Below are 25,239 nucleotides of genomic sequence, written 5' to 3' on the forward strand. Positions count from 1 at the left end.
AGGCGTACAACTGTTACAACATACCAAGATCCAAGCGTCCACAACGGTATTCGTAACGGTGCACTATCTTCACGCTGATGACTGACACGTGTTACACGTGAAGCATTTCATTAATCCAAGCCCTTGGTCTGGCTCTCACACTGCCTGTACCATGACTACACACTAGTTGCATTGAAGGTGGCACAGACACAGGTTGAAGCAGTGGCTCAGTATAATTCATGAACAGGGTACTATGTGATACTGCCGTTATACCCCATCACCCCTGGTGTTAGTGGAACCAGACACTCTGGAGTGTGTGCCACCCATGACACATTGTTCAGTGGCAGTAGGTCTATTCTGGGGGATCTTCGGCTGTTTCCGTGAACCGTGCCTGCACTGAGACAGTGATCGATTGTTGGAATCGTGTGTCCCTTTGTAGCTTGGTATACACTACAGATGCACCGTATCCTGTAATGACGACTGTCTTGTGTTGAGGAGGTGTGGGGTGATGGAACGCTTCCGGGAATACAAGAAGAAGAAGCAGGAGGTAGGCACTGTGTTTTTTGTTACATGTCGTCATCGATCATGCCAGGGAGCATGTAACGGTGGGGGAACATGTTACGTGAATTGGGGAAACGGTAGCCACCCGACTAAGTGTCGCAATTTGCTGAGCAGATTTGCGTCCTTTGGCTGAGCGGGATCCGATGATCGTTGGTTCGCGTCCCAGGTTTGCCCTAATCCGTTTGTTTCATGAAAAGTGAAGAAAAAACCGTCTAACGTTTGCATCGCTTTGGGTTTGCCTACCTGACCATGCTGGCACACCGTGATAAACTAGTAACTGAAATACTTTTGAAAAGCGGCGTTCAACACTAACTCTCTTATTCGTTCACTCAGTGATAGTAGAGTGATGAAGGAGAGTGAGTACGTTGGATGCAGAGCAGCTTTGAAAAGTATTTTATTTATATCAGCTGAACAATTGACTTGCCTTTGCATGTGTTTGTGACGGGTGCCACCGGTTGGGCAGGATACGCTCACATTTTCTTGAACACCTGGTATCATTACTATTTGATAGTGATTCATCAACCCATGCTCATGATATAGTCGGAATTGTACACTCGACTCTGCTTTATGCACAGATTTCTATTGGATATGGAAGGTTTTGTCGCTTTATTTACAGAACCCACAGCATATACAGTCACCCGATTACCTTCTCAGCTCTCTACGCATCCCCCTTTTCAGCTCAAGGAATTAAAGAGATTAATACTCGTTGGTTTCCTTGTACAATGATTTTAATTTAACCTTTTACAAAATTTGTTTGTTTGTGTGTGTCATCTTAAGATATGAATGAAAAATTAAAGTGACGCAGTCTGTAAACCAATTAATACTTATAGACCAAGTCATATGTGCCTCGAATCTGGGGTTTAAATCAGCGGATCCTTGCACGAACAAGGGCACAACTCTGCATAGTAAATTGCATGACAGTCAGGTTATTTAATTCCAGGTGGACACCTTCGTAGTGTTGCATACCAAACCCCACCTCCATGGCCATCTAATCCTCATTGTATTCGCCCTGTAGATGCAGTGGACGCGTGAGGCCTATTCTGTCCCAGAATCTCCAAGTGTTTTCATAATAATGTGTTTGATTGTTTCAGACTTTCCTTCAAGTATTCATTGATACAATGAATTCGAAATCGGTGTACACCCGTGTTGTAGAATTGTCTGTTAGACATAGACTGCCGGATAAAAGAAAGTACGCACCCGTGTTTGATAGCGACTACAACCCATGAAGATCCGGGTTTGAATAGGCCTTCAGACATTAATGCTTGCAATAAGAGGCGACTATTCTTGTCGTAAGAGGCAATTAATGGGATCGAGTGGTCAGATTCGCTTACTTGGTTGATGCATGTCATCGTATCCCAATTGCGTAGATCGAAGCTTATGATGTCTATCAATGGATTGTCTGGTCCAGACTTGATTATTTACAGACCGCCGTCATATAGCTGGAATATTGCTGAGTGCGGCGGTAAACAACAAACAAACATGATAGTGGCTACAAATAAAATAAACAAGAAATGTTATTCGATGGTGATTATTGGACCGTGAGTTTCGGATACTGTCTTCATCCAGTGACATTTTGGATAACGTTTACAATCCAATTTTCAAGAGTATACTTTCTTTAACCCGGCAGTTTATAATGAAATGAAAGAAACATTTGTATTCAACAACGTAATGTTCGAGGAACAATATCATAAGATTGCATTATAAGAAACCCGCGGGGATGCGTTGTCGCATTGTCCCGTTGTCGCTTTTTTACACATTTTTGATGGGGCGACAATGCAACACCGCGACATATTTTGACCTTGTAAAATGTCGCGTTGTCGCGCTTTGGTAAAATAAAAAAGATTATTCAAAGCGGGACAATACGACAACGCGCCAATGCGACAAATGGCCAAAATGTCGCGTTCTCGCATTGTCGCAATGTCGCGCTTTGGTTAATTTTTACACATATTGCTTATTTGGAAGGCCGACACTGCGACAACGCGACAATGTCGCTTGTAGTATTCCATAACAAGTGGGAGCACATATAACGCTTGCTCGGAACAGATATAAGTACCCGTAACAAGCAATTCATGGAAGGTTCAGCATCTGAACCAAAACGCCCAAATTCCTTGAACGTGAACCTACTGATGCGCACATAAAATCCCCCATCAGTGTACCAACCAGTCCATTCAGCTGCAGTGAAGGTATGTGTCAGGTGGCCGATAGATCGACGAGAGATGGGTGTTTAGATCCATTCAGTTCCCCTTGTTTTGCCCCGTTCCATCACCGCTGTCGAGTTTATTGACAAACTTCCCAAAAAGCTATTTTTAAACAAGTAACATTTTTGTTGCAACACCGTGCAACTGATACTTAGCCTCTGTCCCTGCAGGATGTGTTGCCTGTCTGACTACTGATTGTTATCACGCCTACACTTGGCAGTGGCGAGTCTGTGCCACTGTTACCTACATGCGGGGGAACCCGTGGAACACCAATGGTTAAATTCAACATCGCTGTGGTTTCACGTGGTTCTCTGAACAGCGCAGTCACAAATCAGGTGAAGTCTAGCAACGTCGAACGCGGAGAGTCCTTGGATGACCTCGTTTCGACAGCTTGGCACCTGACAGTTTCGAAGGCTTCGGTCCCACACTGAAGCACATGTGACACATGTGGCGTCTCCTTGGGCAAGTGACTGTGTTCGAAATGCGCTTCTGTTCACACGGTGAATGGATACCCGGTAGGATGGTTGGTAACCTACTTTAGCGCCTAAAAGGCTGCTTCGGTTGGATACTCCCCAGGGAGCTGAGAATGATTCTTGAGTGCACACTGATCCAGTGACCTGGGTGTTATAACAGCGCTTTGAGCAAGACCCAGAGTGGCGTAGAAATATGCGCAATATAAATGGTCTATTATGATGATGATGATGGTGATGATGATGATGATTATTATTATTATTATTATTATTATTATTATTATTATTATTATTATTATCTGTTGATCCTCATGCAAAAGGTCCCTGCTGTGAGATAGCCCAGTAGTTAAAGCGTTCGCTCGTCGTGTCCGGGTTCTATCACAATACTGGGTCTTGGAACACCAACTGTGTTAATGAGCAGGGTTTTACGGGATGGAACCAACTGCATCCTACACGCGCACTGACTGAGAATAGACGCAATAATTTTCACTGCTCCTCAGTGTAACTATGGCTATGCGAAGTGGCATGCATGTTAAATGTGACAATTCATGTCTGAGTGTGTTTTACTAATACGTTCCCAACACGAATATTCTTATATTTGTTGTTGGTACCGCAATCACTTTGAGACCTCCATTATTCTGCCTGGGGACCCGTGAAGATCCGGGGTAGAATAGGTCTTCACCAACCCATGTTTGCCGTAAAAGGCGACTATGCTTGTCGTAAGAGGCAACAAACGGGATCGGGTGGTCAGGCTCGCTGACTTGGTTGATGCATGTCATCGATCCAAATTGCGTAGATCGATGCTCATGTTGTCAATCACTGGATTGTCTGATTCAGACTTGATTATTTACAGACCGCCGTCATATAGCTGGAATATTGCTGAGTGCGGCATTAAACAAACAAACAAACAAACAAACAAACATTGTGCCTGGGACCATCATTTGTGTTTCTACTCCTATCTTGAAGCTCCTCACAGGGTTAGACGTACTTTACATTCGGCATGAGATTGAGTGTTAAACATTTCTTCCTGTGATGGAGAATATGTATTCCTGGATATGGATATCATAGATATATGGGTTTTTTACTGATACATATAACGGTGTTTGTTTTGTTGCTTAACTTTTTTTTTATCAAAACTGGTTCTACATTGTTGGTGCGACTTGATAGTTTGTAACACGTGTTTTGTTGTATGGTGATTGATTGAAAGGGTGTGTAGAGTTTCTGGGTCTTTGGCACAAGTTTCCAAACGCCAGTTGCTATAGCGACGCTATTTTTCGTTTACGGATTCGGCCGACTTATGCAAAAACAAACACACAATTAAGATGACAATAGTTTATATGTGTCCGCTCGCTATACTGTTGATAGATTAGTACAATTATGTTTATTGAATGTTATATACCGTGATGGAACAGACGCACACAGCGTTACCTCCTTAAACCAGAATCTTCGGGACCAGCGTTCATGTGGAGTTATCCGGTGTTCGAGACAAGCGGAGAACTGACATAAGACATTAACGATAAGGAGTAACCATGAAGTTGTAGTGGGCACGGGTGGCCAAGTCGTCTAAGGGGCCGCGATTCGCTGTGCAGAGCTGCGCCCTTGGTCAACCCAGAAACCTATGATTGTGGGTTCGAATCCCGGTTATGTTTCTGGGTTTGTCAGCACCGTACCCGTGCTCGTGGGTTTCACCGAAGTGGTAAACGTCCGAGACCTGCATCACTTCGGGCTTTCCCCCCACATTAAGCTGACACGCAGTGATGTAACTGGAATAATATTAAAAGCGGCGTTAAACCCAACTCACTCACTCATGAAGTTTCAAGGTCTAAAACGATAAATCAAGACGAGGCATTAAGTGCATAATACTCGTTTATTCATCAAGTAATGTAAACCAAAGCCCATTCTACATCACAACGTTAACGTATGCAATGTGAGAGAATTAAAATCCACATAATATGTAGTGCAGCCATATTGCTTTCTACGTAAAGGTAGCTAAGTTTTGAATAGTGGATAGTCCTGGATTGTCCTGGATAGTCCTATCGAAATATTAACTATTATACTGTAGATAACAAACCGACCTTGTGTTCCAGTTAACCATGTTAACGAGGTCTGTGGCTCGGAAACAAGTACCTGCAAGGAGATACCTGATACGATGGGTGTCAGTGAAAAAGATGACGAGTGTCTTTTAACCTGAATAACTCTGGTGTTTTGCTTTATAACACGTTCAGGGGCGACATGAATGCTTCTTTCTTACAAAAATAGACACCCGACTATTAAGAGCAAAACTAAAGCAGATGTTTATATTTGATCTATTTACAAACGATGCCAACAATCCACCAGCCTGACTAATCCCACCCTCATCAAGGGAGGTAATTACAAATGAACGCTCACTCAGAGATCAAGTTACTTTGCTTGTTCGGCACAAATCACCAACATCATCAGATGGTCTTTTTAACTGTAACCTTCGTTAACCCTTTGAACGCCCAACAACAACATAACGCCTCTCAGCACGCGTGTTACCTTGGTAACCGAAGCTTCTTATGCGTTGCTTCCCTATTGCTGATGAGGAAACCAGGAGTTCTGGCACCAGAGATGCAATTACGCTAACTAACAAAGAGGTTAAAGGGAGATAATTATTGTCGGTGGTAATTAACGATGTTAGCGATGACACCAAGGTATCCGGGTGCAGGTGATGGGGAGAGTTTCCTCACCTTTGTTTCATAACATCTATCAGTAGACTGCATCGCCATGTCCAAACGGGAAGTATGATACAGGAAGATGCTGAGCACTGTGTGTATTTGCCTTGTGCAACATCAAAGACCTGCATCACTTCAGACCGGCGTAAGACCCGTGAAGACCTGGGGTAGAATAGACTCATGCTTGCCGTAAAACGCGACTATGCTTGTCGTAAAAGGCGACTAACGGGATCGGGTGGTCAGGCTCGCTGACTTGGTTGATGCATGTCATCGATCCCACATTGTCTGGTCCAGACTCGATTGTTTACAGAACAAAAACCATCCAATCAATCCGGCGTTAAGCCCAACTCACTCACTCACTCCTCCTCGTGCAACAGCTGATAGGCAAGTCCGGTATCCGCGGACTGTTAAGCACCATAGCCTTGTTCGTGCATCCTCGATTATCCAGTGTATTATATCCCCTATATACCTTGAATTACTGTTTAATATGATTTTATGATTTTTATGACTATATTTGTGATTAGTCCACTACATAAATCAGGATCATGTACTGATACACACAATTATCGGGGAATTACATTTCTGAGTGTTTTTAACAAAATTCTTGTTTCTATTATCAATACAAGGCTTAACTTTTGGTAAGATTCATACGATAATATTTCGGAAGAACAAACAGGTTTTGGACAAGGGTACTAACCACAGATAATATTTTCATACTTAATGCGATTTTGCAGAGAAAAGGTGGACAATGCTATGCAATTATTGTCGATTTCAAAAAGGTGTTTGATTCTGTAAACAGAAATATAATGTGGTCATTGTTTCTTTCAAATGGTGTGAGTAACAAAATGGGTAAATTATTATGCAATGTAAAGTCATGTGTTAAAAACCGGGGGATATAATTCTGATGTCTTCACATGTAACATTGTTGTACCCCAAGGCTGTATTCTTAGCCCCTTCCTGTTCTGTTTTTTCATCAATGAACTGGCTGCACAAATTAAGGATATATTTAGGATATCGTTAAGATATTTCTATTGCTTTTTGCTGATGATATAGCTCTTTCTCTAGTACGATAAAAGGTTTACAGAATTTGATAGATCAACTGGAGCTTTACTGTTCTAATTGTAAACTCCAAGTGAACACTGAGAAAACGAAAGTGCTAGTTTTTAAAAAGGGAAATAAACTATCAAATAGGAAAAAATTGTTCTTCAACTCACAACCGTTACAAATTGTCACTTCCTATAAGGGCGGTCGGGTAGCCTAGTGGTTAAAGCGTTCGCTCGTCACGCCTAAGGCCCAGGTCCAAATATGTGAAGCCCGTTTCTGGTGTCTCCCGCCCTGATATTGCTGGAATATTGCTAAAAGCGACGTAAAACCATACTCACTCACTCACTCACTTCTTATAAATATCTGGGGGTTACTTTCACAGGCAGATTATCGTGGAATTGCCACACCAGTAATGCAGCAATGTAGACAAAAAGATACTAATGGGAATCTGACATAGTTTAAAAACTTTCACTGATCATTCATACTAAACCTTTTTAAAAATAATTGATACGAACATGACTCCAATTCTTTTATATGGAGCAGAGATCTGGGGACATGCTGAATACAATACTATTGAACTGGTTCATCTAATATGCTTGTAAACGATTCATTGGCGTAAACAAACTGTACATCGAGTGTTATGGTATATTGTGAATGTGGACGTGTATCACTTTACATATTTCAATATGATAGAATTCTCAAGTATTGGTTCAAGATTCTTAAAATGCCTTTTGATAGATTACCTAGAAAATGTTATAATATGATGTTATTGTATGAAAAACATGGCTTTCGCAATTGGGTATATGATGTAAAGTCGTTATTAAATGAATGCGGCTATGGGTATGTTTGGCATAATCAATGTGTACCTAACAATCCAGATTCGTTTTTAGTATCTATACGTCAAAGACTTCAGGATATTTACCTACAAGAATGGTCATCGCATGTTTTAAGTTCAGACAAAATGCAATTATTACAAGCTATTTCCCCAGAATACTATTGTAATATCGATATCAATTTTAAGAGGTTTAGAAAAAGTTTAGTACAATTGAAATGCAGCTCTCATAGACTTAGGATCGAAGTAGGCAGACATAGAAACAGAGCCAGAGAATTGAGAATATGTGAGCAATGTGGTTCAAATGTAATTGAAGATGAGTTTCATCTCTGTTACTTTGTCCAAAGTACGACCACCTAAGAAGTAAATATGTTGATCTGCCTTTTTATGTACATCCCACTCAACAAAATTTATACCGATCATGTCAACAACTGATAAAGATACTCTAAAAAAATCGTTCAATGTTCATTTATCATGCTATCAGGGGCGGTGGGGTAGCCTAGTGGTTAAAGCGTTCGCTCGTCACGACGAAAACCGAGGCTCGATTCACGACATGGGTACAATGTGTGAAGCCCATCTCTGATGTCCCCCGCCGTGATGTATGCTGGAATATTGTTACAAGCTGCGTAAAACCATACTCACTCACTCATCCCACCTATAATCATCTTCCCGAGGCAAGGGCGTTAACTGACTATAAAAGTCCAGTTTCCACCCTTGGCGAACTAGGCTGGAATTATATAGTTATAGTTTGGCTGGCCAATCCCGTTAGTCGCCTATGACAGTGAAATGCTCCCAGTGAGACCCCATACATGTGTTTGGTCCATGTGAATATAGACAGGAAATGATATATGTGTAAGGTGAGTTGTAATCTGTTAGGTAACTTTTTCCTTATCCTCGCTGACCGATAAAGCACTGTCCCTTTTTGCAACATTTCACTGAACTTTTAACTGAAAAATACATGTTATCGTATTCGAGTCATTTTAAACTTTTTACGAGCAATTTCCTGGTGATTACTGGCTGTTTACGCCCAGAGGTAAGATAGCGGGTACTCTGCTGTGCTGTAGGCCTGCCAGCTCGCCCAATGTTCCCCTGCCTTCATCTCTGCAACATTAGAGTGTGTGGTAGATCACTGACGTGTATACATGCCATTACACATGATGCCACACACGTGTATACTATCAATCACACTTCATAATATCAATATTATCTATATAATAAATCTCTGTTCATAATATCGACCACTGTATACCTACACTAATGCTAGTCCTGGAGAAACAGAAGATGACACTGTTCATGTAACATTGTGAACGTCTTCAGCATACAAACATATGGCATAAATTGACGGGCAAACGAAATATTCACTTGAAAATTGGATTTCGCAAAACATTTACAAACGTTATCAATACTCTACTATGTTAAAAACAGTTGTCGAAACATTGCAAACCTTAGGTCCAAAACATAACTATGATACCTGGGTCAAACACATCACTATTATATATTACATAACAATTTCTTGTTTGTGTAGACCGCCTCCGTGGTCTTGTGGTAGAGCGTCCGCCCGGAGAGCGGAAGGTCCAGGGTTCGATCACGGGCCGCGTCATACAAAAAGACGTTAAAAGATTGTATTTGTTGTTACCCTGTCTGGCGCTCGGCATTAAGGGGCTAAAACAAGGACTGGTCGGCTCGGAGTCAGTATACTGTGTCTGAGTGGGGTATTCATGTTAAACTGCGGCATGGTATCTCAGTGAGCTAGCACTATAAATCGGCATCAGTCCGGACCAGTACAAGCAGCCACACACACATACACGTGCATGCACGTCGCTATATAAGTGCAATAATCTTGGACGCGACGTTAAACCCAATTTCACCTCACCTCACTTCTTGTTTGTGTCTTGTTTAGCCACCATCAAACATGTACGTTTTGTTTACTGTATACTTTCTGGTGTCGGCAGTTTATTAACATTGCTTATATAACAATCGCTGTTCATTATATTCATCTTTGTTAAAAAAACATCTAACACATCATGTCGTTCACTGTTCATGTGACATTGAACGTCATAACACACAAACACATGATATACACCCGATCCCGTTAGTCGCCTTTTACGACAAGCATAGTCGTAAAAGGCGACTATGCTTGTCGTAAAAGGCGACTATGCTTGTCGTAAAAGGCGACTAACGGGATCGGGGGTCAGGCTCGCTGACTTGGTTGATGCATATCATCGTATCCCAATTGCGTGGGTCGATGCTCATGATGTCAATCACTGGATTATCTGGTCCAGACTCGATTATTTACAGAGCGCCGCCATATAGGTGGAATATTGCTGAGTGCGGCGTTAAACAACAAACAAACAAACATGACATACATTACTTGAGAAATAAACGACGAGTGGGAGTGTGTTGTGTGTGTCATAAAATGACCACGAGTCGTTTATTTCTTGTATGAGATATCAGCATAACGTACAGCCTCTTTAAGGATGTTATTAAAAAGTACACGCTTTAAAGATATTTACCCGTGTTTAAATAATGATGACTCCCTGAATAGAATCTTGGATGGAAGAGTCGTTAGTTTTAACCAGTAATTTATATACAGCGCCCGAGCGAAAATATATACAATGGATATCTGCCATAATCCCCGAGTACAATAGCTTTTGGGGTGGAGGATCGAACCTCAATTACACGTTTACACGCATAAAGATGAAGTTTTTCTATACACCCAAAACGAGGCGGAGTCAGCAAAGACACCCGGAAGTACTGTTTACAAAATGGTGAGATCATTTTTGTACATGAGTAATTGTACCAGTGGCTCTACGCGCCGAAATTACACGTTCAGTATGGCTGTAGTGGCGATCATTTTAAAATTTGAAATACCCCATTGTTTTATTCTCAGATACTTTCAGAGAATGTTTAGGCCACATGTTTTTTTAAATAAATAGAAATAAATAATTTATCATTATGTCTTAAATTCGACAGTCCAACCTAAATTCAAAAGCGTTCTAAATTGAAACAATCAAACAAAGAAGTAGAAAGAAGGTTTATGTGACCTGTATGTGACCAACTACTGGTTGGCACGTCGGTTCACACCAAAATTTACAAGTTTGCAATGTGTTCGTCAGTTTTATTGTTTTACGCCGCATTCAGCTATATGAAGGCGGCCTGTAAAAAAATTCTGAACCAGACAAACCTGTAATTGATATTATGAACTTAACCTGTCAAGTCATCGAGCTTGATCACCCATCCGTTAGGTCCCCACTTTAGACCAAGGTCCACTTGCACAAAGCGATCTTAGCGCTAAGATGATCTTAACTCCCATACATTAACACAGACTTACAATAGTCTTAGCGCGAAGATCGTTTTGTTCAAGTGGGCCCAGCATAGGTTGCTGTGGACCTATTCTAACCCGGACTCCCCTAGGGTTTAAACTTTGCATAAATGGTAAATAAGTGTAAAATGCATACCCGTTATCGAATTTGTCAGCAACAGAGTGATCAGTAAGTACACTGTCTTTAATGTGACAGGCATAATGAACTGGCGTTTGCTGCATGACCTGAAACGAACACGACCACTCTACACTGAACATAGTAACAACACAACACATGATGTGTGCCAGACAAGTAGTTCAAGGTCGAGATAACCCACCCCAAGGAGAGGAGTTCGTCTGTGTGCGATGTATGCCAAACGTATATTTTTCATAAAGGTTCCGGAAACGAAGCTTAACATGCTTATAGTATGTTTCAAGTTGTTCTATGTAGACGCTAACAGGAACCAGCGGTGAATCTACCAAAACTCACTGTGCAATACGTCGTATAAATGTCATGAACGAAGGGATATATGTTATTATTTCCTTGTAAACACATCTCTCAATAACATACGATGTCTGTGATGACGTCATCTTATCTGCCAGTGCCATATGACCTTGTTTCAATGACGACGTCCACTCATCTGTCAGTGTCATCTGACCTTGTTTCCATGACGACGTCCACTCATCTGTTAGTGTCATCTGACCTTGTTTCCATGACGACGTCTACTCATTTGTCAGTGTCATCTGACCTTGTTTCCATGACGACGTCTACTCATTTGTCAGTGTCATCTGACCCTGTTTCCATGACGACGTCCACTCATCTGCCAGTGTCATCTGACCTTGTTTCCATGACGACGTCTACTCATTTGTCAGTGTCATCTGACCCTGTTTCCATGACGACGTCTACTCATTTGTCAGTGTCATCTGACCCTGTTTCCATGACGACGTCCACTCATCTGCCAGTGTCATCTTACCTTGTTTCTATGACGACGTCCATTCATCTGTCAGTGTCATTTGACCTTGTTTCCTTGGCAACGCCCACTCATTTGCCAGTGTCATATGACCTTGTTTCCATAACGACGTCCACACATCTGCCAGAGTCATATGACCTTGTTTCCATGACGACGTCCACACATCTGCCAGTTTCATCTGACCTGTTTCCATGACAATGTCCACTCATCTGCCAGTGTCATTTGACCTTGTTTCCATAACGACGTCTACTCATTTGTCAGTGTATATGTGATCCTATTGTCAATACCGGACCAACATATCTGCCAATGGCATATGACCTTGATGACGTCATGTTATCAATCGGTTTTATATGCTCTTATTTCCATGACTACGTCATCTCATCTCTGACGATGAGATGACATGTTGTTAATCGGATATTAGGACTAAGTTGTAATCTTATACCAGTAATATGCAGGACCCTGATACCAGTATTATCTTGTTAATTGATCTTAATACTATGCTGTAACTTGAAATCAATAATATGTTTTTACCTGGTGCAGCACTACTCAACTGAACAAAACAGTTTCAGGACCTCAAGACCCCGTTCCACAAAGCGATCGTAGCGCTACGGCTGTCGTAAGTCTATGTTAAAGTATGGCAGTTACAATCATCTTAGCGCTCCGATCGCTTTGTGGAACAGGGCCCTGTTCCAATATTCCCCCATCACCCAACAACTAACACCACCTAAACCATGTCACTGTGCTCCCAGTCAGTGTGCGGTCAATACTAGTTTCTTCTACAGACTGGAAGATTCCTGGCACGGTAACCACCGAACCAAACGTGTCCATATAGACGCATCTCTGGTAAATTGGACTTCAGGCGGATAAATGAAACCTCATGACCACATTAACAATGAAATCAATTTAAAGTAGACGTAGGTTGTCCAAGCGTCCATATTTGCAGAGTGAATGAAATGAAGGGAGCTATGCGTGTCACACTGTCTCAATCAGGCTAAAGTAAAACCTTGTAGGAATGACTGTTTTAGGTTTTGGTCGGAGTGGGCGCATGTTACTGATGGGTGCGAGTTGTGCAAAACTGATTCAGACAAGTTGATCCTCCTTCAACTTTGATAGCTACATAAAGATGAACTGATGAGTTGTGAAATACTAGGAGTCAAGCGGACAACTAATGAAAAAGAGAATGTTCTTGTTTTGTTGACATGATAGTAGTGTGAGTACACGTTATAATTTTTTTATTGACATGAGAGGTGAGGTGACGTGAAATGGGGTTTAACGTCGCGTGCAAGATTATTGTACTTATGCACGTTTGTGTGTAGCTGCTTGTAACCCTCTTCCTGAAGCAATGGCGTTAACTGACTGAAAATCCAGTGTCCGTTAACTCCCTTGCCCCGGGAAGATGCTTGTAACAGTCCGGATGTATGCCTTTTATATGCTGCAGTATAACATGGAAAGTCACACAGACACAGTATACCGACTCCGATCCGACCAGTCCATGTTTTAAAGTCCTTAATGCCGAACGTGAGGCAGGGTCACAAGAACATTCTTTCAACGTCTTCTGGTATGACCCGACCAGAGAACAGAACCACCGACCTTCCGCTCTCTGGGCAGATGCGCTATCCTCCAGACCACGGAGGCGGTCACACGACATTAGAGCTTTAGCCTTAGCAATATGGTACTTCTGTATCCACACCGGTTTATCTCAGTGACGACATACAGAATTTAAATGCAAAAAATATTTGTATGTTAAACATGGCGGCATCAATGAAACTCAGGTGCGCCCCCTGGTAGGTAATACTATCAGGGGAGATAATAAAATAAATGTGCCGTTTTCGATAACGGAAATGCAATGTAATTCATACTTGGAGTTGATAACAGAACCGATGACACTTCTGGGTTCTGATAAATCATGTTGGAACGGTTCCAAGATGGCGAGGGATGCTGTTACAAGCTGTTGGCAAGTGTGGCGACATTAATGACCTGTGTTGGTAATACCATAGGTAATCCCCTTGTGGTATATGGAGCGTCATATATATTATCTCCATGATAGCACCTCTCTTTAAGATTCATGCCCTGGCGTTCCCGAGAGGGATGTATCGCCTCCGCTCTGCAGTTTACATGTAGATATACATCTATATCATTTCCTGTGTCGTAACAATGTATACAGTTCTGTTAGGAGATAAATCAACATCCACATACCTCACACTACACACACCCACACCCACACCCACATCCACATAGCCCATAATACACCAACACACCCACATCGACATGGCTCACACTACACCCTCATCCACATAGCTCACACTACACACACCCACACCCACATCCACATAGCCCATAATACACGCACACACCCACATCGACATGGCTCACACTACGACCTCATCCACATAGCTCACACTACACACACCCACACCCACATCCACGTAGCCCATAATACACCAACACACCCACATCGACATGGCTCACACTACACCCTCATCCACATAGCTCACACTACACACACCCACACCCACACCCACATCCACATAGCCCATAATACACCAACACACCCACATCGACATGGCTCACACTACACCCTCATCCACATAGCTCACACTACACACACCCACACCCACATCCACATAGCCCATAATACACCAACACACCCACATCGACATGGCTCACACTACACCCTCATCCACATAGCTCACACTACACACACCCACACCCACATCCACATAGCCCATAATACACCAACACACCCACATCGACATGGCTCACACTACACCCTCATCCACATAGCTCACACTACACACACCCACACCCACATCCACATAGCCCATAATACACCAACACACCCACATCGACATGGCTCACACTACACCCTCATCCACATAGCTCACACTACACACACCCACACCCACATCCACATAGCCCATAATACACCAACACACCCACATCGACATGGCTCACACTACACCCTCATCCACATAGCTCACACTACACCGACACACCCACACCCACATCCACATAGCCCATAATACACCAACACACCCACATCGACATGGCTCACACTACACCCTCATCCACATAGCTCACACTACACCGACACACCCACACCCACATCCACATAGCCCATAATACACCAACACACCCACATCGACATGGCTCACACTACACCCTCATCCACATAGCTCACACTACACACACCCACACCCACATCCACATAGCCCATAATACACCAACACACCCACATCGACATGGCTCACACTACACCCTCATCCACATAGCTCACACTACACACACCCACACCCACATCCACATAGCCCATAATACACCAACACACCCACATCGACATGGCTCACACTACACCCTCATCCACATAGCTCACACTACACCGACACACCCACACCCACATCCACATAGCCCATAATACACCAACACACCCACATCGACATGGCTCACACTACACCCTCATCCACATAGCTCACACTACACACACCCACACCCACATACACATAGCCCATAATACACCAACACACCCACATCGACATGGCTCACACTACACCCTCATCCACATAGCTCACACTACACACACCCACACCCACATCCACATAGCCCATAATACACCAACACACCCACATCGACATGGCTCACACTACACCCTCATCCACATAGCTCACACTACACACACCCACACCCACATCCACATAGCCCATAATACACCAACACACCCACATCGACATGGCTCACACTACACCCTCATCCACATAGCTCACACTACACACACCCACACCCACATCCACATAGCCCATAATACACCAACACACCCACATCGACATGGCTCACACTACACCCTCATCCACATAGCTCACACTACACACACCCACACCCACATCCACATAGCCCATAATACACCAACACACCCACATCGACATGGCTCACACTACACCCTCATCCACATAGCTCACACTACACCGACACACCCACACCCACATCCACATAGCCCATAATACACCAACACACCCACATCGACATGGCTCACACTACACCCTCATCCACATAGCTCACACTACACCGACACACCCACACCCACATCCATATAGCCCATAATACACCAACACACCCACATCGAAATGGCTCACACTACACCCTCATCCACATAGCTCACACTACACCGACACACCCACACCCACATCCATATAGCTCACACTAGACCCACGCAGCCACAATACACCCACACACCCACACCGACATAGCTCACACAACACCCACACCCACATAGCTCACACTACACCCACACACCCACATAGCTCACACTACACCCACACACCCACATCCACATAGCTCACACTACACCCACACACCCACACCGACATAGCTCACACTACACTCAAACACCCACACCCAAACAGCTCACACTACACCCACAACCACATCCACATAGCTCACACAACACCCACACCCACATAGCTCACACAACACCCACACCCACATAGCTCACACTACACCCACACACCCACATAGCTCACACTACACCCACACACCCACATCCACATAGCTCACACAGCACCCACATAGCTCACACTACAACCACACCCACACCTACAACGACATAGCTCACACAACACCCACACCCACATAGCTCACACTACACCCACACCCACACCCACACCCACACCCACACCGACATAGCTCACACTACACCCACACACCCACATAGCTCACACTACACCCACACACCCACATCCACATAGCTCACACTACACCCACACACCCACATCCAGATAGCTCACACTACACCCACATAGCTCACACTACACCCACACCCACACCCACACCCACACCCACATAGCTCACACTACACCCACACCCACACTCACACCCACATGCATATACATCTTTAACTTAGATACACTTTCTCACTCACTCACTCCATGAACGCAGCTGGACGTCAAGTCTCGGGTCTTACCGGGCTGTATAGGAACCAGGCTATTACCGTTTGCCATATACACATACATAATTCTATTTGTGTCTCGTCAAAATGAGTTCAAAAATATCCTAATTTAGTTTTTTTCTTAGACAGCTCAATCTTCCGTCCCCCAGAGCCAAATATCAGAAACATCTACAACGTCTACATGTGCAGCTGCAATAAACCAATTTGAAAATGTCACTGGTTCTCATTGTGAGCTGTTAAACTTCAAACACAAGGCTTAAGGGATTATTTACTGTATTTACTGTCTTCAGTTGTCATTCAAAACTCACTTTCATGAAATAAACCTAAATTTACACAACAAAATGAGTTTTCGATATGCCAACCCCGAAACTTAGTCATTTTACGGATTTATACATAAAATTTATTAAAACAAGTTAGTTATTTTACAGATTCATACATATTAAAACAAGTTAGTTATTTGGCGAAACGAATGATGATAGCAATAATTCTAGTACTACGCAGTAATTACCATTACATGGTCTCCCCGAGACTGTCTCGCAGCACTTGAACCATATTGATTTCCCTTCCGTCCATAGGTTCAGGTCTGAATCTCACTGGGGCTCCTTTTAAATTTAAATGTTGCTTTTTGTTTCTATCCAAAACATTTATTTTCAGAGACTAGGATATAGTGAAGATCTGTGTTAGAATGGTCTTCGGCAGCCCATGCTTTTCGTAAGAGGCGACTAACGGGATCGGGTTGGCTGACTTAGTTGTTGCATGTCATCATATCCCAATTAGGTGGATCGATGTTCATGATGTCAATCACTGGAATGTCTGACCAAGGGTCAATAATTTGCAAACCGCCGTCGTATAGCTGAAATATTGCTGGGTGCAGCGTTAAACAACAAACAAACAAACATCACATGGTCTCATGTTGTGGTCGGGGGCATGGGTGGCCCAGTCGTCTAAGGCGCCGCGATTCGCTGTGCAGAGTTGCGTCCCTTGGGCACGCCAGAAACCTATGATTGTGGGTTCGAATCCCGGTTCGCCCCGATTATGTTTCTAGGTTTGTCAGCACCATGCCCGTGCTCGTGGGTTTCACCGAAGTGGTAAACGTCTGAGACCTGCATCACTTCGGGCTTTCCTCCCACATTAAACTGACACGCCGTGATATAACTGGAATACTGTTAAAAGCGGCGTTAAACCCAACTCATTCACTCACTCATGTTGTGGTCAGTGAGAGATTAAAAATGAAACAAAACATAAACCAGGTAATGGTGGCCATGCGTCAACTCAGTATATATAGTATGTGTATGCTTTAAGCTCCGGTTATCACGAACGCTTGGAGGTGAGGTGAAATGAGGTTTAACGTCGCGTCCAAGATTATTGCACTTATATAGCGACGTGCATGTACGTGTGTGTGTTTGTGTGGCTGCTTGTACTAGTCCGGACTGATGCCGATTTATAGTGCTAGCTCAGTGAGATACCATGCCGCAGTTTAACATGAATATCCCTCTCAGACACACTTTTCTGACTCCGGGCCGACCAGTCCTTGTTTTAGCCCCTTAATGCCGAGCGCCAGATAGGGTAACAACAAGTACCATCTTTTAACGTTGGTATGACGCGGCTGGGGATCGAACCCAGGACCCCGGACGGAGGCGGGCCAAAGAAAGTTCACACCCATGTTTGATGGTGATCGAAAATGAAACAAATGGTTATTCGATGGTGATGTATTTGATACGGGTATCGTAGATGTGTTTTGGACCAATCTCATTTAAATCAGAACTTAGTTCTCGCTATCGCTAAACAAAGATCTAAGGACATCCCATTACTGGTCACGTCAGAACGACCTTTCAACCCACCAATCAAAGCATCGCTTACCAGATCGTGAAAGTGACAGTCGGGATGTGTTTTCTAATCATGCAACCTCGAAAATGTTAACACGAGGTATTCCGAACGACAGTTACGGACCGTACGACTGATTCCGTCAAGATTATCGTCTATCTCTCGCTTCCGTGGGATAAACATTTGAACAGAGGAGGCGTTGCACAGTACGTGGAAAGCATGCCATACAATCGCAACCATATATTAGACATTCCGGAATGTTCGTTTGTTCAGTTTTCAAAATTTTAATCGAGAACTGTGTCAACATATTTTTAAGCGTAGTCTGAAATGAAAGTCGCCAGGTTGAAACGAGTGCCGTAAAGCTACTTTCTAATTGGCTGATGTCGACTTCTTGTCGAAAGGTCGTTCTGACCTGACCCGTAATGGGATGTCCTCAGATCTTTGTTTAGTGGTAGCGGAAACTTAGATCTGATTTAAATGAGATTGGTTTTGGACCTAAAGTTATCAGTGTGTCAGCCTAGTAACGTTTTGATAACGTTTGTAATGTTTTCATCAAATCCAATTTCCAAGTGTACCTTTTCTTTTGCCTGGCAGTTTACAAACTCTAATAAAACGGGCTCTAGATAGGAGATTAACATGAGTGTATAAAGCGTTTTGGCGAGATAAACAGTTAAAACAGAATGTCGAAAGAAAATCTAGAATTATGTAAAGTTAAGTTGGAGATGCTTTTATGAAACGGGATCAATGAGACTGTGTATGGTGAGTTGGCGAGATAAACAGAATTTCGATATACACGACTTTGAGATAAAGGGATAAGAATCATTGTGTAAACAGTCGGGGCCACGACATTGGCACAAACACTGCTATACTGTGTGAACAGGGGCTTGTGATGCCGCAGCTGACGGCAGACACTGGCAGTCTGTGTACGCAGTACTTGATAACACCATGCAGATGTAACACAATATTAACAGCTTCTACCGGCATGATTCACGTCTATGTTACGAGCTATCTTCTTGATGTACATGAACATGCGAGGATACAACGATAAATCTTCTTCTTTTTTCTTCCCTTTTTTCCTTTTTTTATGTTTGTTTGTAGTTTTTTTGCTTTTTGTTTGTTTAGTTTGTTGGTTGTTGTTTTTGTTATTTGTTGTTTTGTTTGTGTGTTGTTGTTGTTGTTTTCTTTTTTTCTTTTTCTTTCTTTTTTTTTGGGGGGGTGGGGGGGGGGGGGTGGGGGGGGGGTGGGGGCGTTTTATTGGCATAAAAGGCGACAAACGGGATCGGGTGGTCAAGCTCGCTGACTTAGTTGATGCATGTCATCGTATCCCAATTGCGTTGATCGATGCTCATGATATCAATCACTGGATTGTCCGGTCCAGATTCTATTATCTACAACTTGCCGTCATATCGCCGTAATATTGCTGAGTGAGGCGTTACAAAACAAACAAACAACATAAAACTATTAAAAAAAGGAAAATTAATAATTCGGGAAACAATTTGTGATTCAGTACACACGTCAACGCGATTTATATGCTTAGTGATAGTGATTTATAAACACATGCTCACGATATAGTCAGAATCGTACAATCGACTCTGCTTTTGGCAGAGATTTTTATGAATATTGAAAGGCTTTCGTCGCCTTTTAAGAAAAGGTCATGGGCAGGAGTTGTTCCTCTTGATCACCAGAATTCGAAACCCCGGTACATACAATCTTGACAAACCACACAGATTAGTGTGAATTACAACTTGTGTGAATTTTATGAGTATGTTTGTAAGAATAGTTAGAAAACCTATGGTACATCGAAGTAAACCGGAATCGGTCACCTTGTTACCGTTATGCGTTGTAAACATATATCCGACGATGAAATATCTACAGGGTGTATATGTTCTTAAGCTGAAGACAGGGTACGTCAAACAATGATGTACAGTGTAAACAATCAGACAACAAGACGAGCCATGTGAACCTGTCTATTAATAAACCAGAGAGGCAACTGGCATTTTCGCCATGCATGTGTTTTTCATACGAGAGTAATTCTGCCGGCTATCCCCACACGCAACTAATGATATAACGACCCCCTCTGGAGGCACAGAGGGAAGACCCTCTCTCTATCTCTCGAACACGGATGAGATTTCATACCTCCTTAGATACCGACTTTCAGCCCGTTGCCAAGGAGAACGGACCACAGCTTGTGAACTACCCATCAGATGAAAAACGAGGCGAAGACCTCGCTGCGAGTTTTAAAACGTCTTTACAGTTTTTATTCCGTGATAAGGACGTGTGTGATTTGGGCAAACTGGTAGTTATATCATCTGTAGGAGCAGAAGTTATCGAAGAAATACGATATTTCAAGGTTCCATTTTGAGCGAGAGACGTTGGAGATATATCCGGATGACTCGATGATGCATACGAGAGTTTACTCATCTCACGAGATCAGACGAGACTAGCGAGGGGAGCAGACGACAATTGGCCACTTGGGATACTGCATGAATGGTTGCTGCCGCCAGTGATGGCGAGGAACTGACCACGATGTGAAGACAGAAGGATCACTCAGTATTCTCACCATGTATCAGCGACGTAACTCTCTTTCTAGGGACCTGGGGTATTATAACGTAAGTGTTGATTTTGTTTTGTTTTTATCCGCTGTACATCTGTAGGTTTAGAGAACACCTTGCCTCGCTGTCAGAGGTTGTAGACACATTCGATTAGTGGTTATGCCCGGAAGAGGTACTACTACGCATCTGTGCTCCCTCCTGAAGCAGTAATTAACACAGGGATACTGTTTCTTTCATCTTCAAGCCTGTGGAATTGGAAATGTCTCAATTCAATTGAAGGAAGAATAGTAAATCTACGCAGGCCAAAGTAATGGATAAAATATGTTTACTCACATTGTCGGTTTGGGCCATGCATGGCGCCGTTATTTTATAAATTTGAATTGTTAGTAATATTTAAGTCCAAACGTGAAATGTGTTAGAAAGCTATTAAAGCTAGAGCAAAATATAGAAATGTTTAAAGTTTTAATTAAAGCTTTCTAAAATTTTCCGATGAAAAGATAGATGATACATTGAACTGAGTTCACACCAGTAATCAGACTCACATCTCACGCTATAGTCCTGCACCATGACCGTGGAATATATTTATTTTATGAAAAAATAATAATCTAGAAATGCATACAAAAGCAAGTCTAGCCATCTCAAGCTAGCTCTATTCCACAAATCAGCATAGAGAATTTTTTTTATTTTTAGAGTCAAGAAGGATATTGTGTAATATAAGATTTCAGAGACTAAATGTTAGTCTACTCACGCTAGTTTGTGTAGGTAATAGCTAGGTCCTTTCGTATCCCTATAGTTTCATGATCCGGTTGTTTTGTATCCATTCTGTCTTTTCGTAACCATGAAGCAAACGTAGGAACGGTACCTATCATGTCTAAGTGTAAGTGTATGCTTTTAGTAACCTACATTAACACCGAACTTGCCTCTAATCTTAATAAAGTTGTGTAACGTCTTTATGTAATTATTTATACGACATTGTTAAGCACAAATGTATTTGATTATATATGACGATTATGAACAAATAAGGATACAGAGCCACTTTAACTTATTGTGAAAATTGGCCAATAAAATATAATCTCCAACTATCTAGCCAGCCGCTACATAATCAATCCGGGTACCGAAGCCACCAGAAAGTAACGAAACTTCCGGCGTACGAAATCACATGAGACCTTTGAATATATTTAGCAGCGACCAGTGACCAAACACTATTGACACTGGAATCTATGATATGTTTAGCTGAGGAATCAATAATAAAGGTCTGCCCGACTTCCCCTAGTTTCTGTTTTCCGAGCTAGAGCAACCAGCTACATGGATATATAACCTTAGCATTTCCACAAGGTTGATGTGCTAGACTGTTAACTGATATATGAGTGAGACATGAATAATACCACCACACTTTTCTGTTACCTTTTCGTCAGCTGATTTTTTGTGTTCCCGAGATTATTGTACATGGATGCTGCTTCTATCTGAACTGTGCGCGTGCGGGAGGGGGAGAGGGTGGGGGTGGGCGGGGGTTTGTGCCTGGCTTGTCATGTTACATCACTACATCCCCACGTGCCCCCTACACATGCCTATCTGTCAGTTGCGCCACACTGCACATCGGCACATGCAGTGGAATGTATGAAGCATTTAACCTTTGAATCAACATCAATAGAGTTCCTCTTGTGGAAACAGAAAGGACATTGGCATCAATGAACCCCTAAGGCATCAATGAACCCCTATTGTATTATATGCCTAAAAATCTTGAAAAGGAAACGACAAAAATATCAGACACGTCCCCTGGTCCGTTAGTCCGAGACTACTGAAAAAATAGAGAGACTAGTTTTCTCACAAAATCTAGTTATTTTGCACAAGTCACTAGTCTAAAATGAGCTTCGGACTAGTTGGGTATGACGAATGGTGTCTACCCCTGAATATGTACCCAACTATCTGTGGCAATGTGTTTACATTGGCAGATGTATAAATGAGGAGCCATATACCGATATGGTCTCTGGTATCGATATTCAGATGGGCATTACAATATCGGGACTCAAAGAGCGGAAGGGAATAATTTCTAGGATACCAAATTTTGAAATGTATGTAAAATGTATCTTTTGCAGTTTGATAGATCTAAGAGTATTCAGGGAAGTTTTCTAAGACGGGATACATATTACCGGGTTATAGTGCATCAGTCGGGCAAAAAGAAACAGTATGATGAATCAAACCATTTTATCAGAGACAAAACATAAAAGCAAGTATAATCCAGCGTGTGTAACACGAGAAAAAACGATCACCTTCGAAGACAATGTTGGTGTAAAGGTTTTTTCAAGAATTAAACAGTTCTGCACATTTAACGGGTGTAATTACGACACCAAGACCCCTGTGATGATGTCGTTGTGACGATGCCAGTGGGTGCCAGACCCCCCGTGAAGCACTGACGACCTCAGCCCCCAGTACGTATTGCGATGGATATATCATTGCAGCAGTCTACCACATGTGCTGACCCCACCCCCGCCCAGCTCCCCCTCCCCCTCCCTCTTTGAGTCGCGATACTGTAATGCGCAGTTGAATACCGTTCCATATGCTTCTGGAATGTATCTTTTATTCATCTGCCAATGTAAACACAGCGCTACAGGTTTGTGGGTACATATTGCCTAATACCTATCGGTGTGAATCCATTTGGATTCCAGTTAGTCAGACCCTGAATCATTTTCTGCGACAGTTGTCTTGTTTGAGGATTCGATCTTGTCTGCGTAATGGTATTTTTTTAGAAATGCTATTGTCAATCTAAGGGACCATTTGATATTCTGGGGTGGGGGCTGGCATTTCTTCTCTCACACACACACACACACACACACACACACACACACACACTTGAAAACTTGTTGAGGATGTCGTATCTACTGGCATCAGTTACACTTCTCCATATATCCTTTTTGTTATCTTTTTATAACATGTAAATAAACGATGTTCATAAACACCAGCAGCACACTCGCAGACACAGCAGCGCTTGTGTGATGAGCAGTTAACTGTGATATAAAAACACAAAACCCTTTTTACTCCATGTTCTTCTTCTGCTAGCGCTACTGGCAATGACATGAACGTCCGAGCTGCTGGCAACTGCCCAGGTATCGAGTAACGATTCCCGTTGCAATAATCACTGGAGCTATAAAGCAGATTCTGACATTTGGCTCCAGGTTTTTGCCTAACATGCGAATAATTGGCATTTTGTCGAGTCTAGCGTTCATGGCGATACAGTTAACATCAGGTGGGGAGAGCGCTATAACCAATAACAGGTGTTCAATACATTTACCTTACAAATAGTGTAGATCTACTCCTATAACGTGGCGCCGCTGGGTCAGTGTACCCTCTATACAGATGCATACAGAGAACTCGGGTTAGGATACCAAATGCTCAGCGTCATTGATGGTTTCAAGGAAATGCCACCGGTATTATCAACATAAGTCTCATATTGTTACTGATATAAATTGTTCCAGAAAATGCTTGACAAAAATAATTATGCTTAATTCTGCTTCAGATTTTCTGATACAAAAATACATTCTTGCAGAACTGTAGCTGAAAATGTCTGGTCTCCATACAAAATCCCAGCACCCCATATGAAACTATACAGGCTTTTGGAAAACATTTTGTAAAACCAACATAAACCATATGATTCCTACCATGGCACCAATATGTTAGACTAACATCTAGTCTCTGAAATGAACATACTTCACAGAAAAAAACAGTTGTTAAAATTATAGTTATGAAATATATTAAAAAGGAGGCAAACGACGTTCCTCATTTTCATTGATACTGCAGTAATCTAGACTTGCCAAATATTATTATAAATACTATGCCCTTGCAAGGGCTGTATTGGATCTATTTGTTTCGGGGTATGT

General features: G+C 42.6%; 1 protein-coding gene across 8 annotated transcripts in view; it reads left to right on the plus strand.

The window, feature by feature from the left end:
• Positions 1-216: 216 nt before the first annotated feature.
• The window catches only part of LOC124140852 (FH1/FH2 domain-containing protein 3-like), a 164,400-nt gene continuing 139,377 nt past the window's right edge, over positions 217-25,239 (plus strand). For 2 of the 8 annotated variants that reach the window (XR_007221732.1, XM_048397602.1), the window contains exon 1: positions 20,970-21,421. Coding sequence is in view for 6 of the 8 variants with exons in the window: in XM_048397602.1 (XP_048253559.1) it covers positions 21,374-21,421 (48 nt within the window). In the remaining 2 variants the exon portion in view is untranslated. Of the gene's footprint in view, positions 527-20,969; positions 21,422-25,239 lie in introns of those variants that run through there. The other 6 variants (XM_048397603.1, XM_048397601.1, XM_046508642.2 and 3 more) reach the window with 5 other exon arrangements.

Source organism: Haliotis rufescens, unplaced genomic scaffold (genome assembly GCF_023055435.1).
Source record: "Haliotis rufescens isolate VD_foot unplaced genomic scaffold, xgHalRufe1.0.p SCAF_17, whole genome shotgun sequence".
Taxonomy (NCBI): domain Eukaryota; kingdom Metazoa; phylum Mollusca; class Gastropoda; order Lepetellida; family Haliotidae; genus Haliotis; species Haliotis rufescens.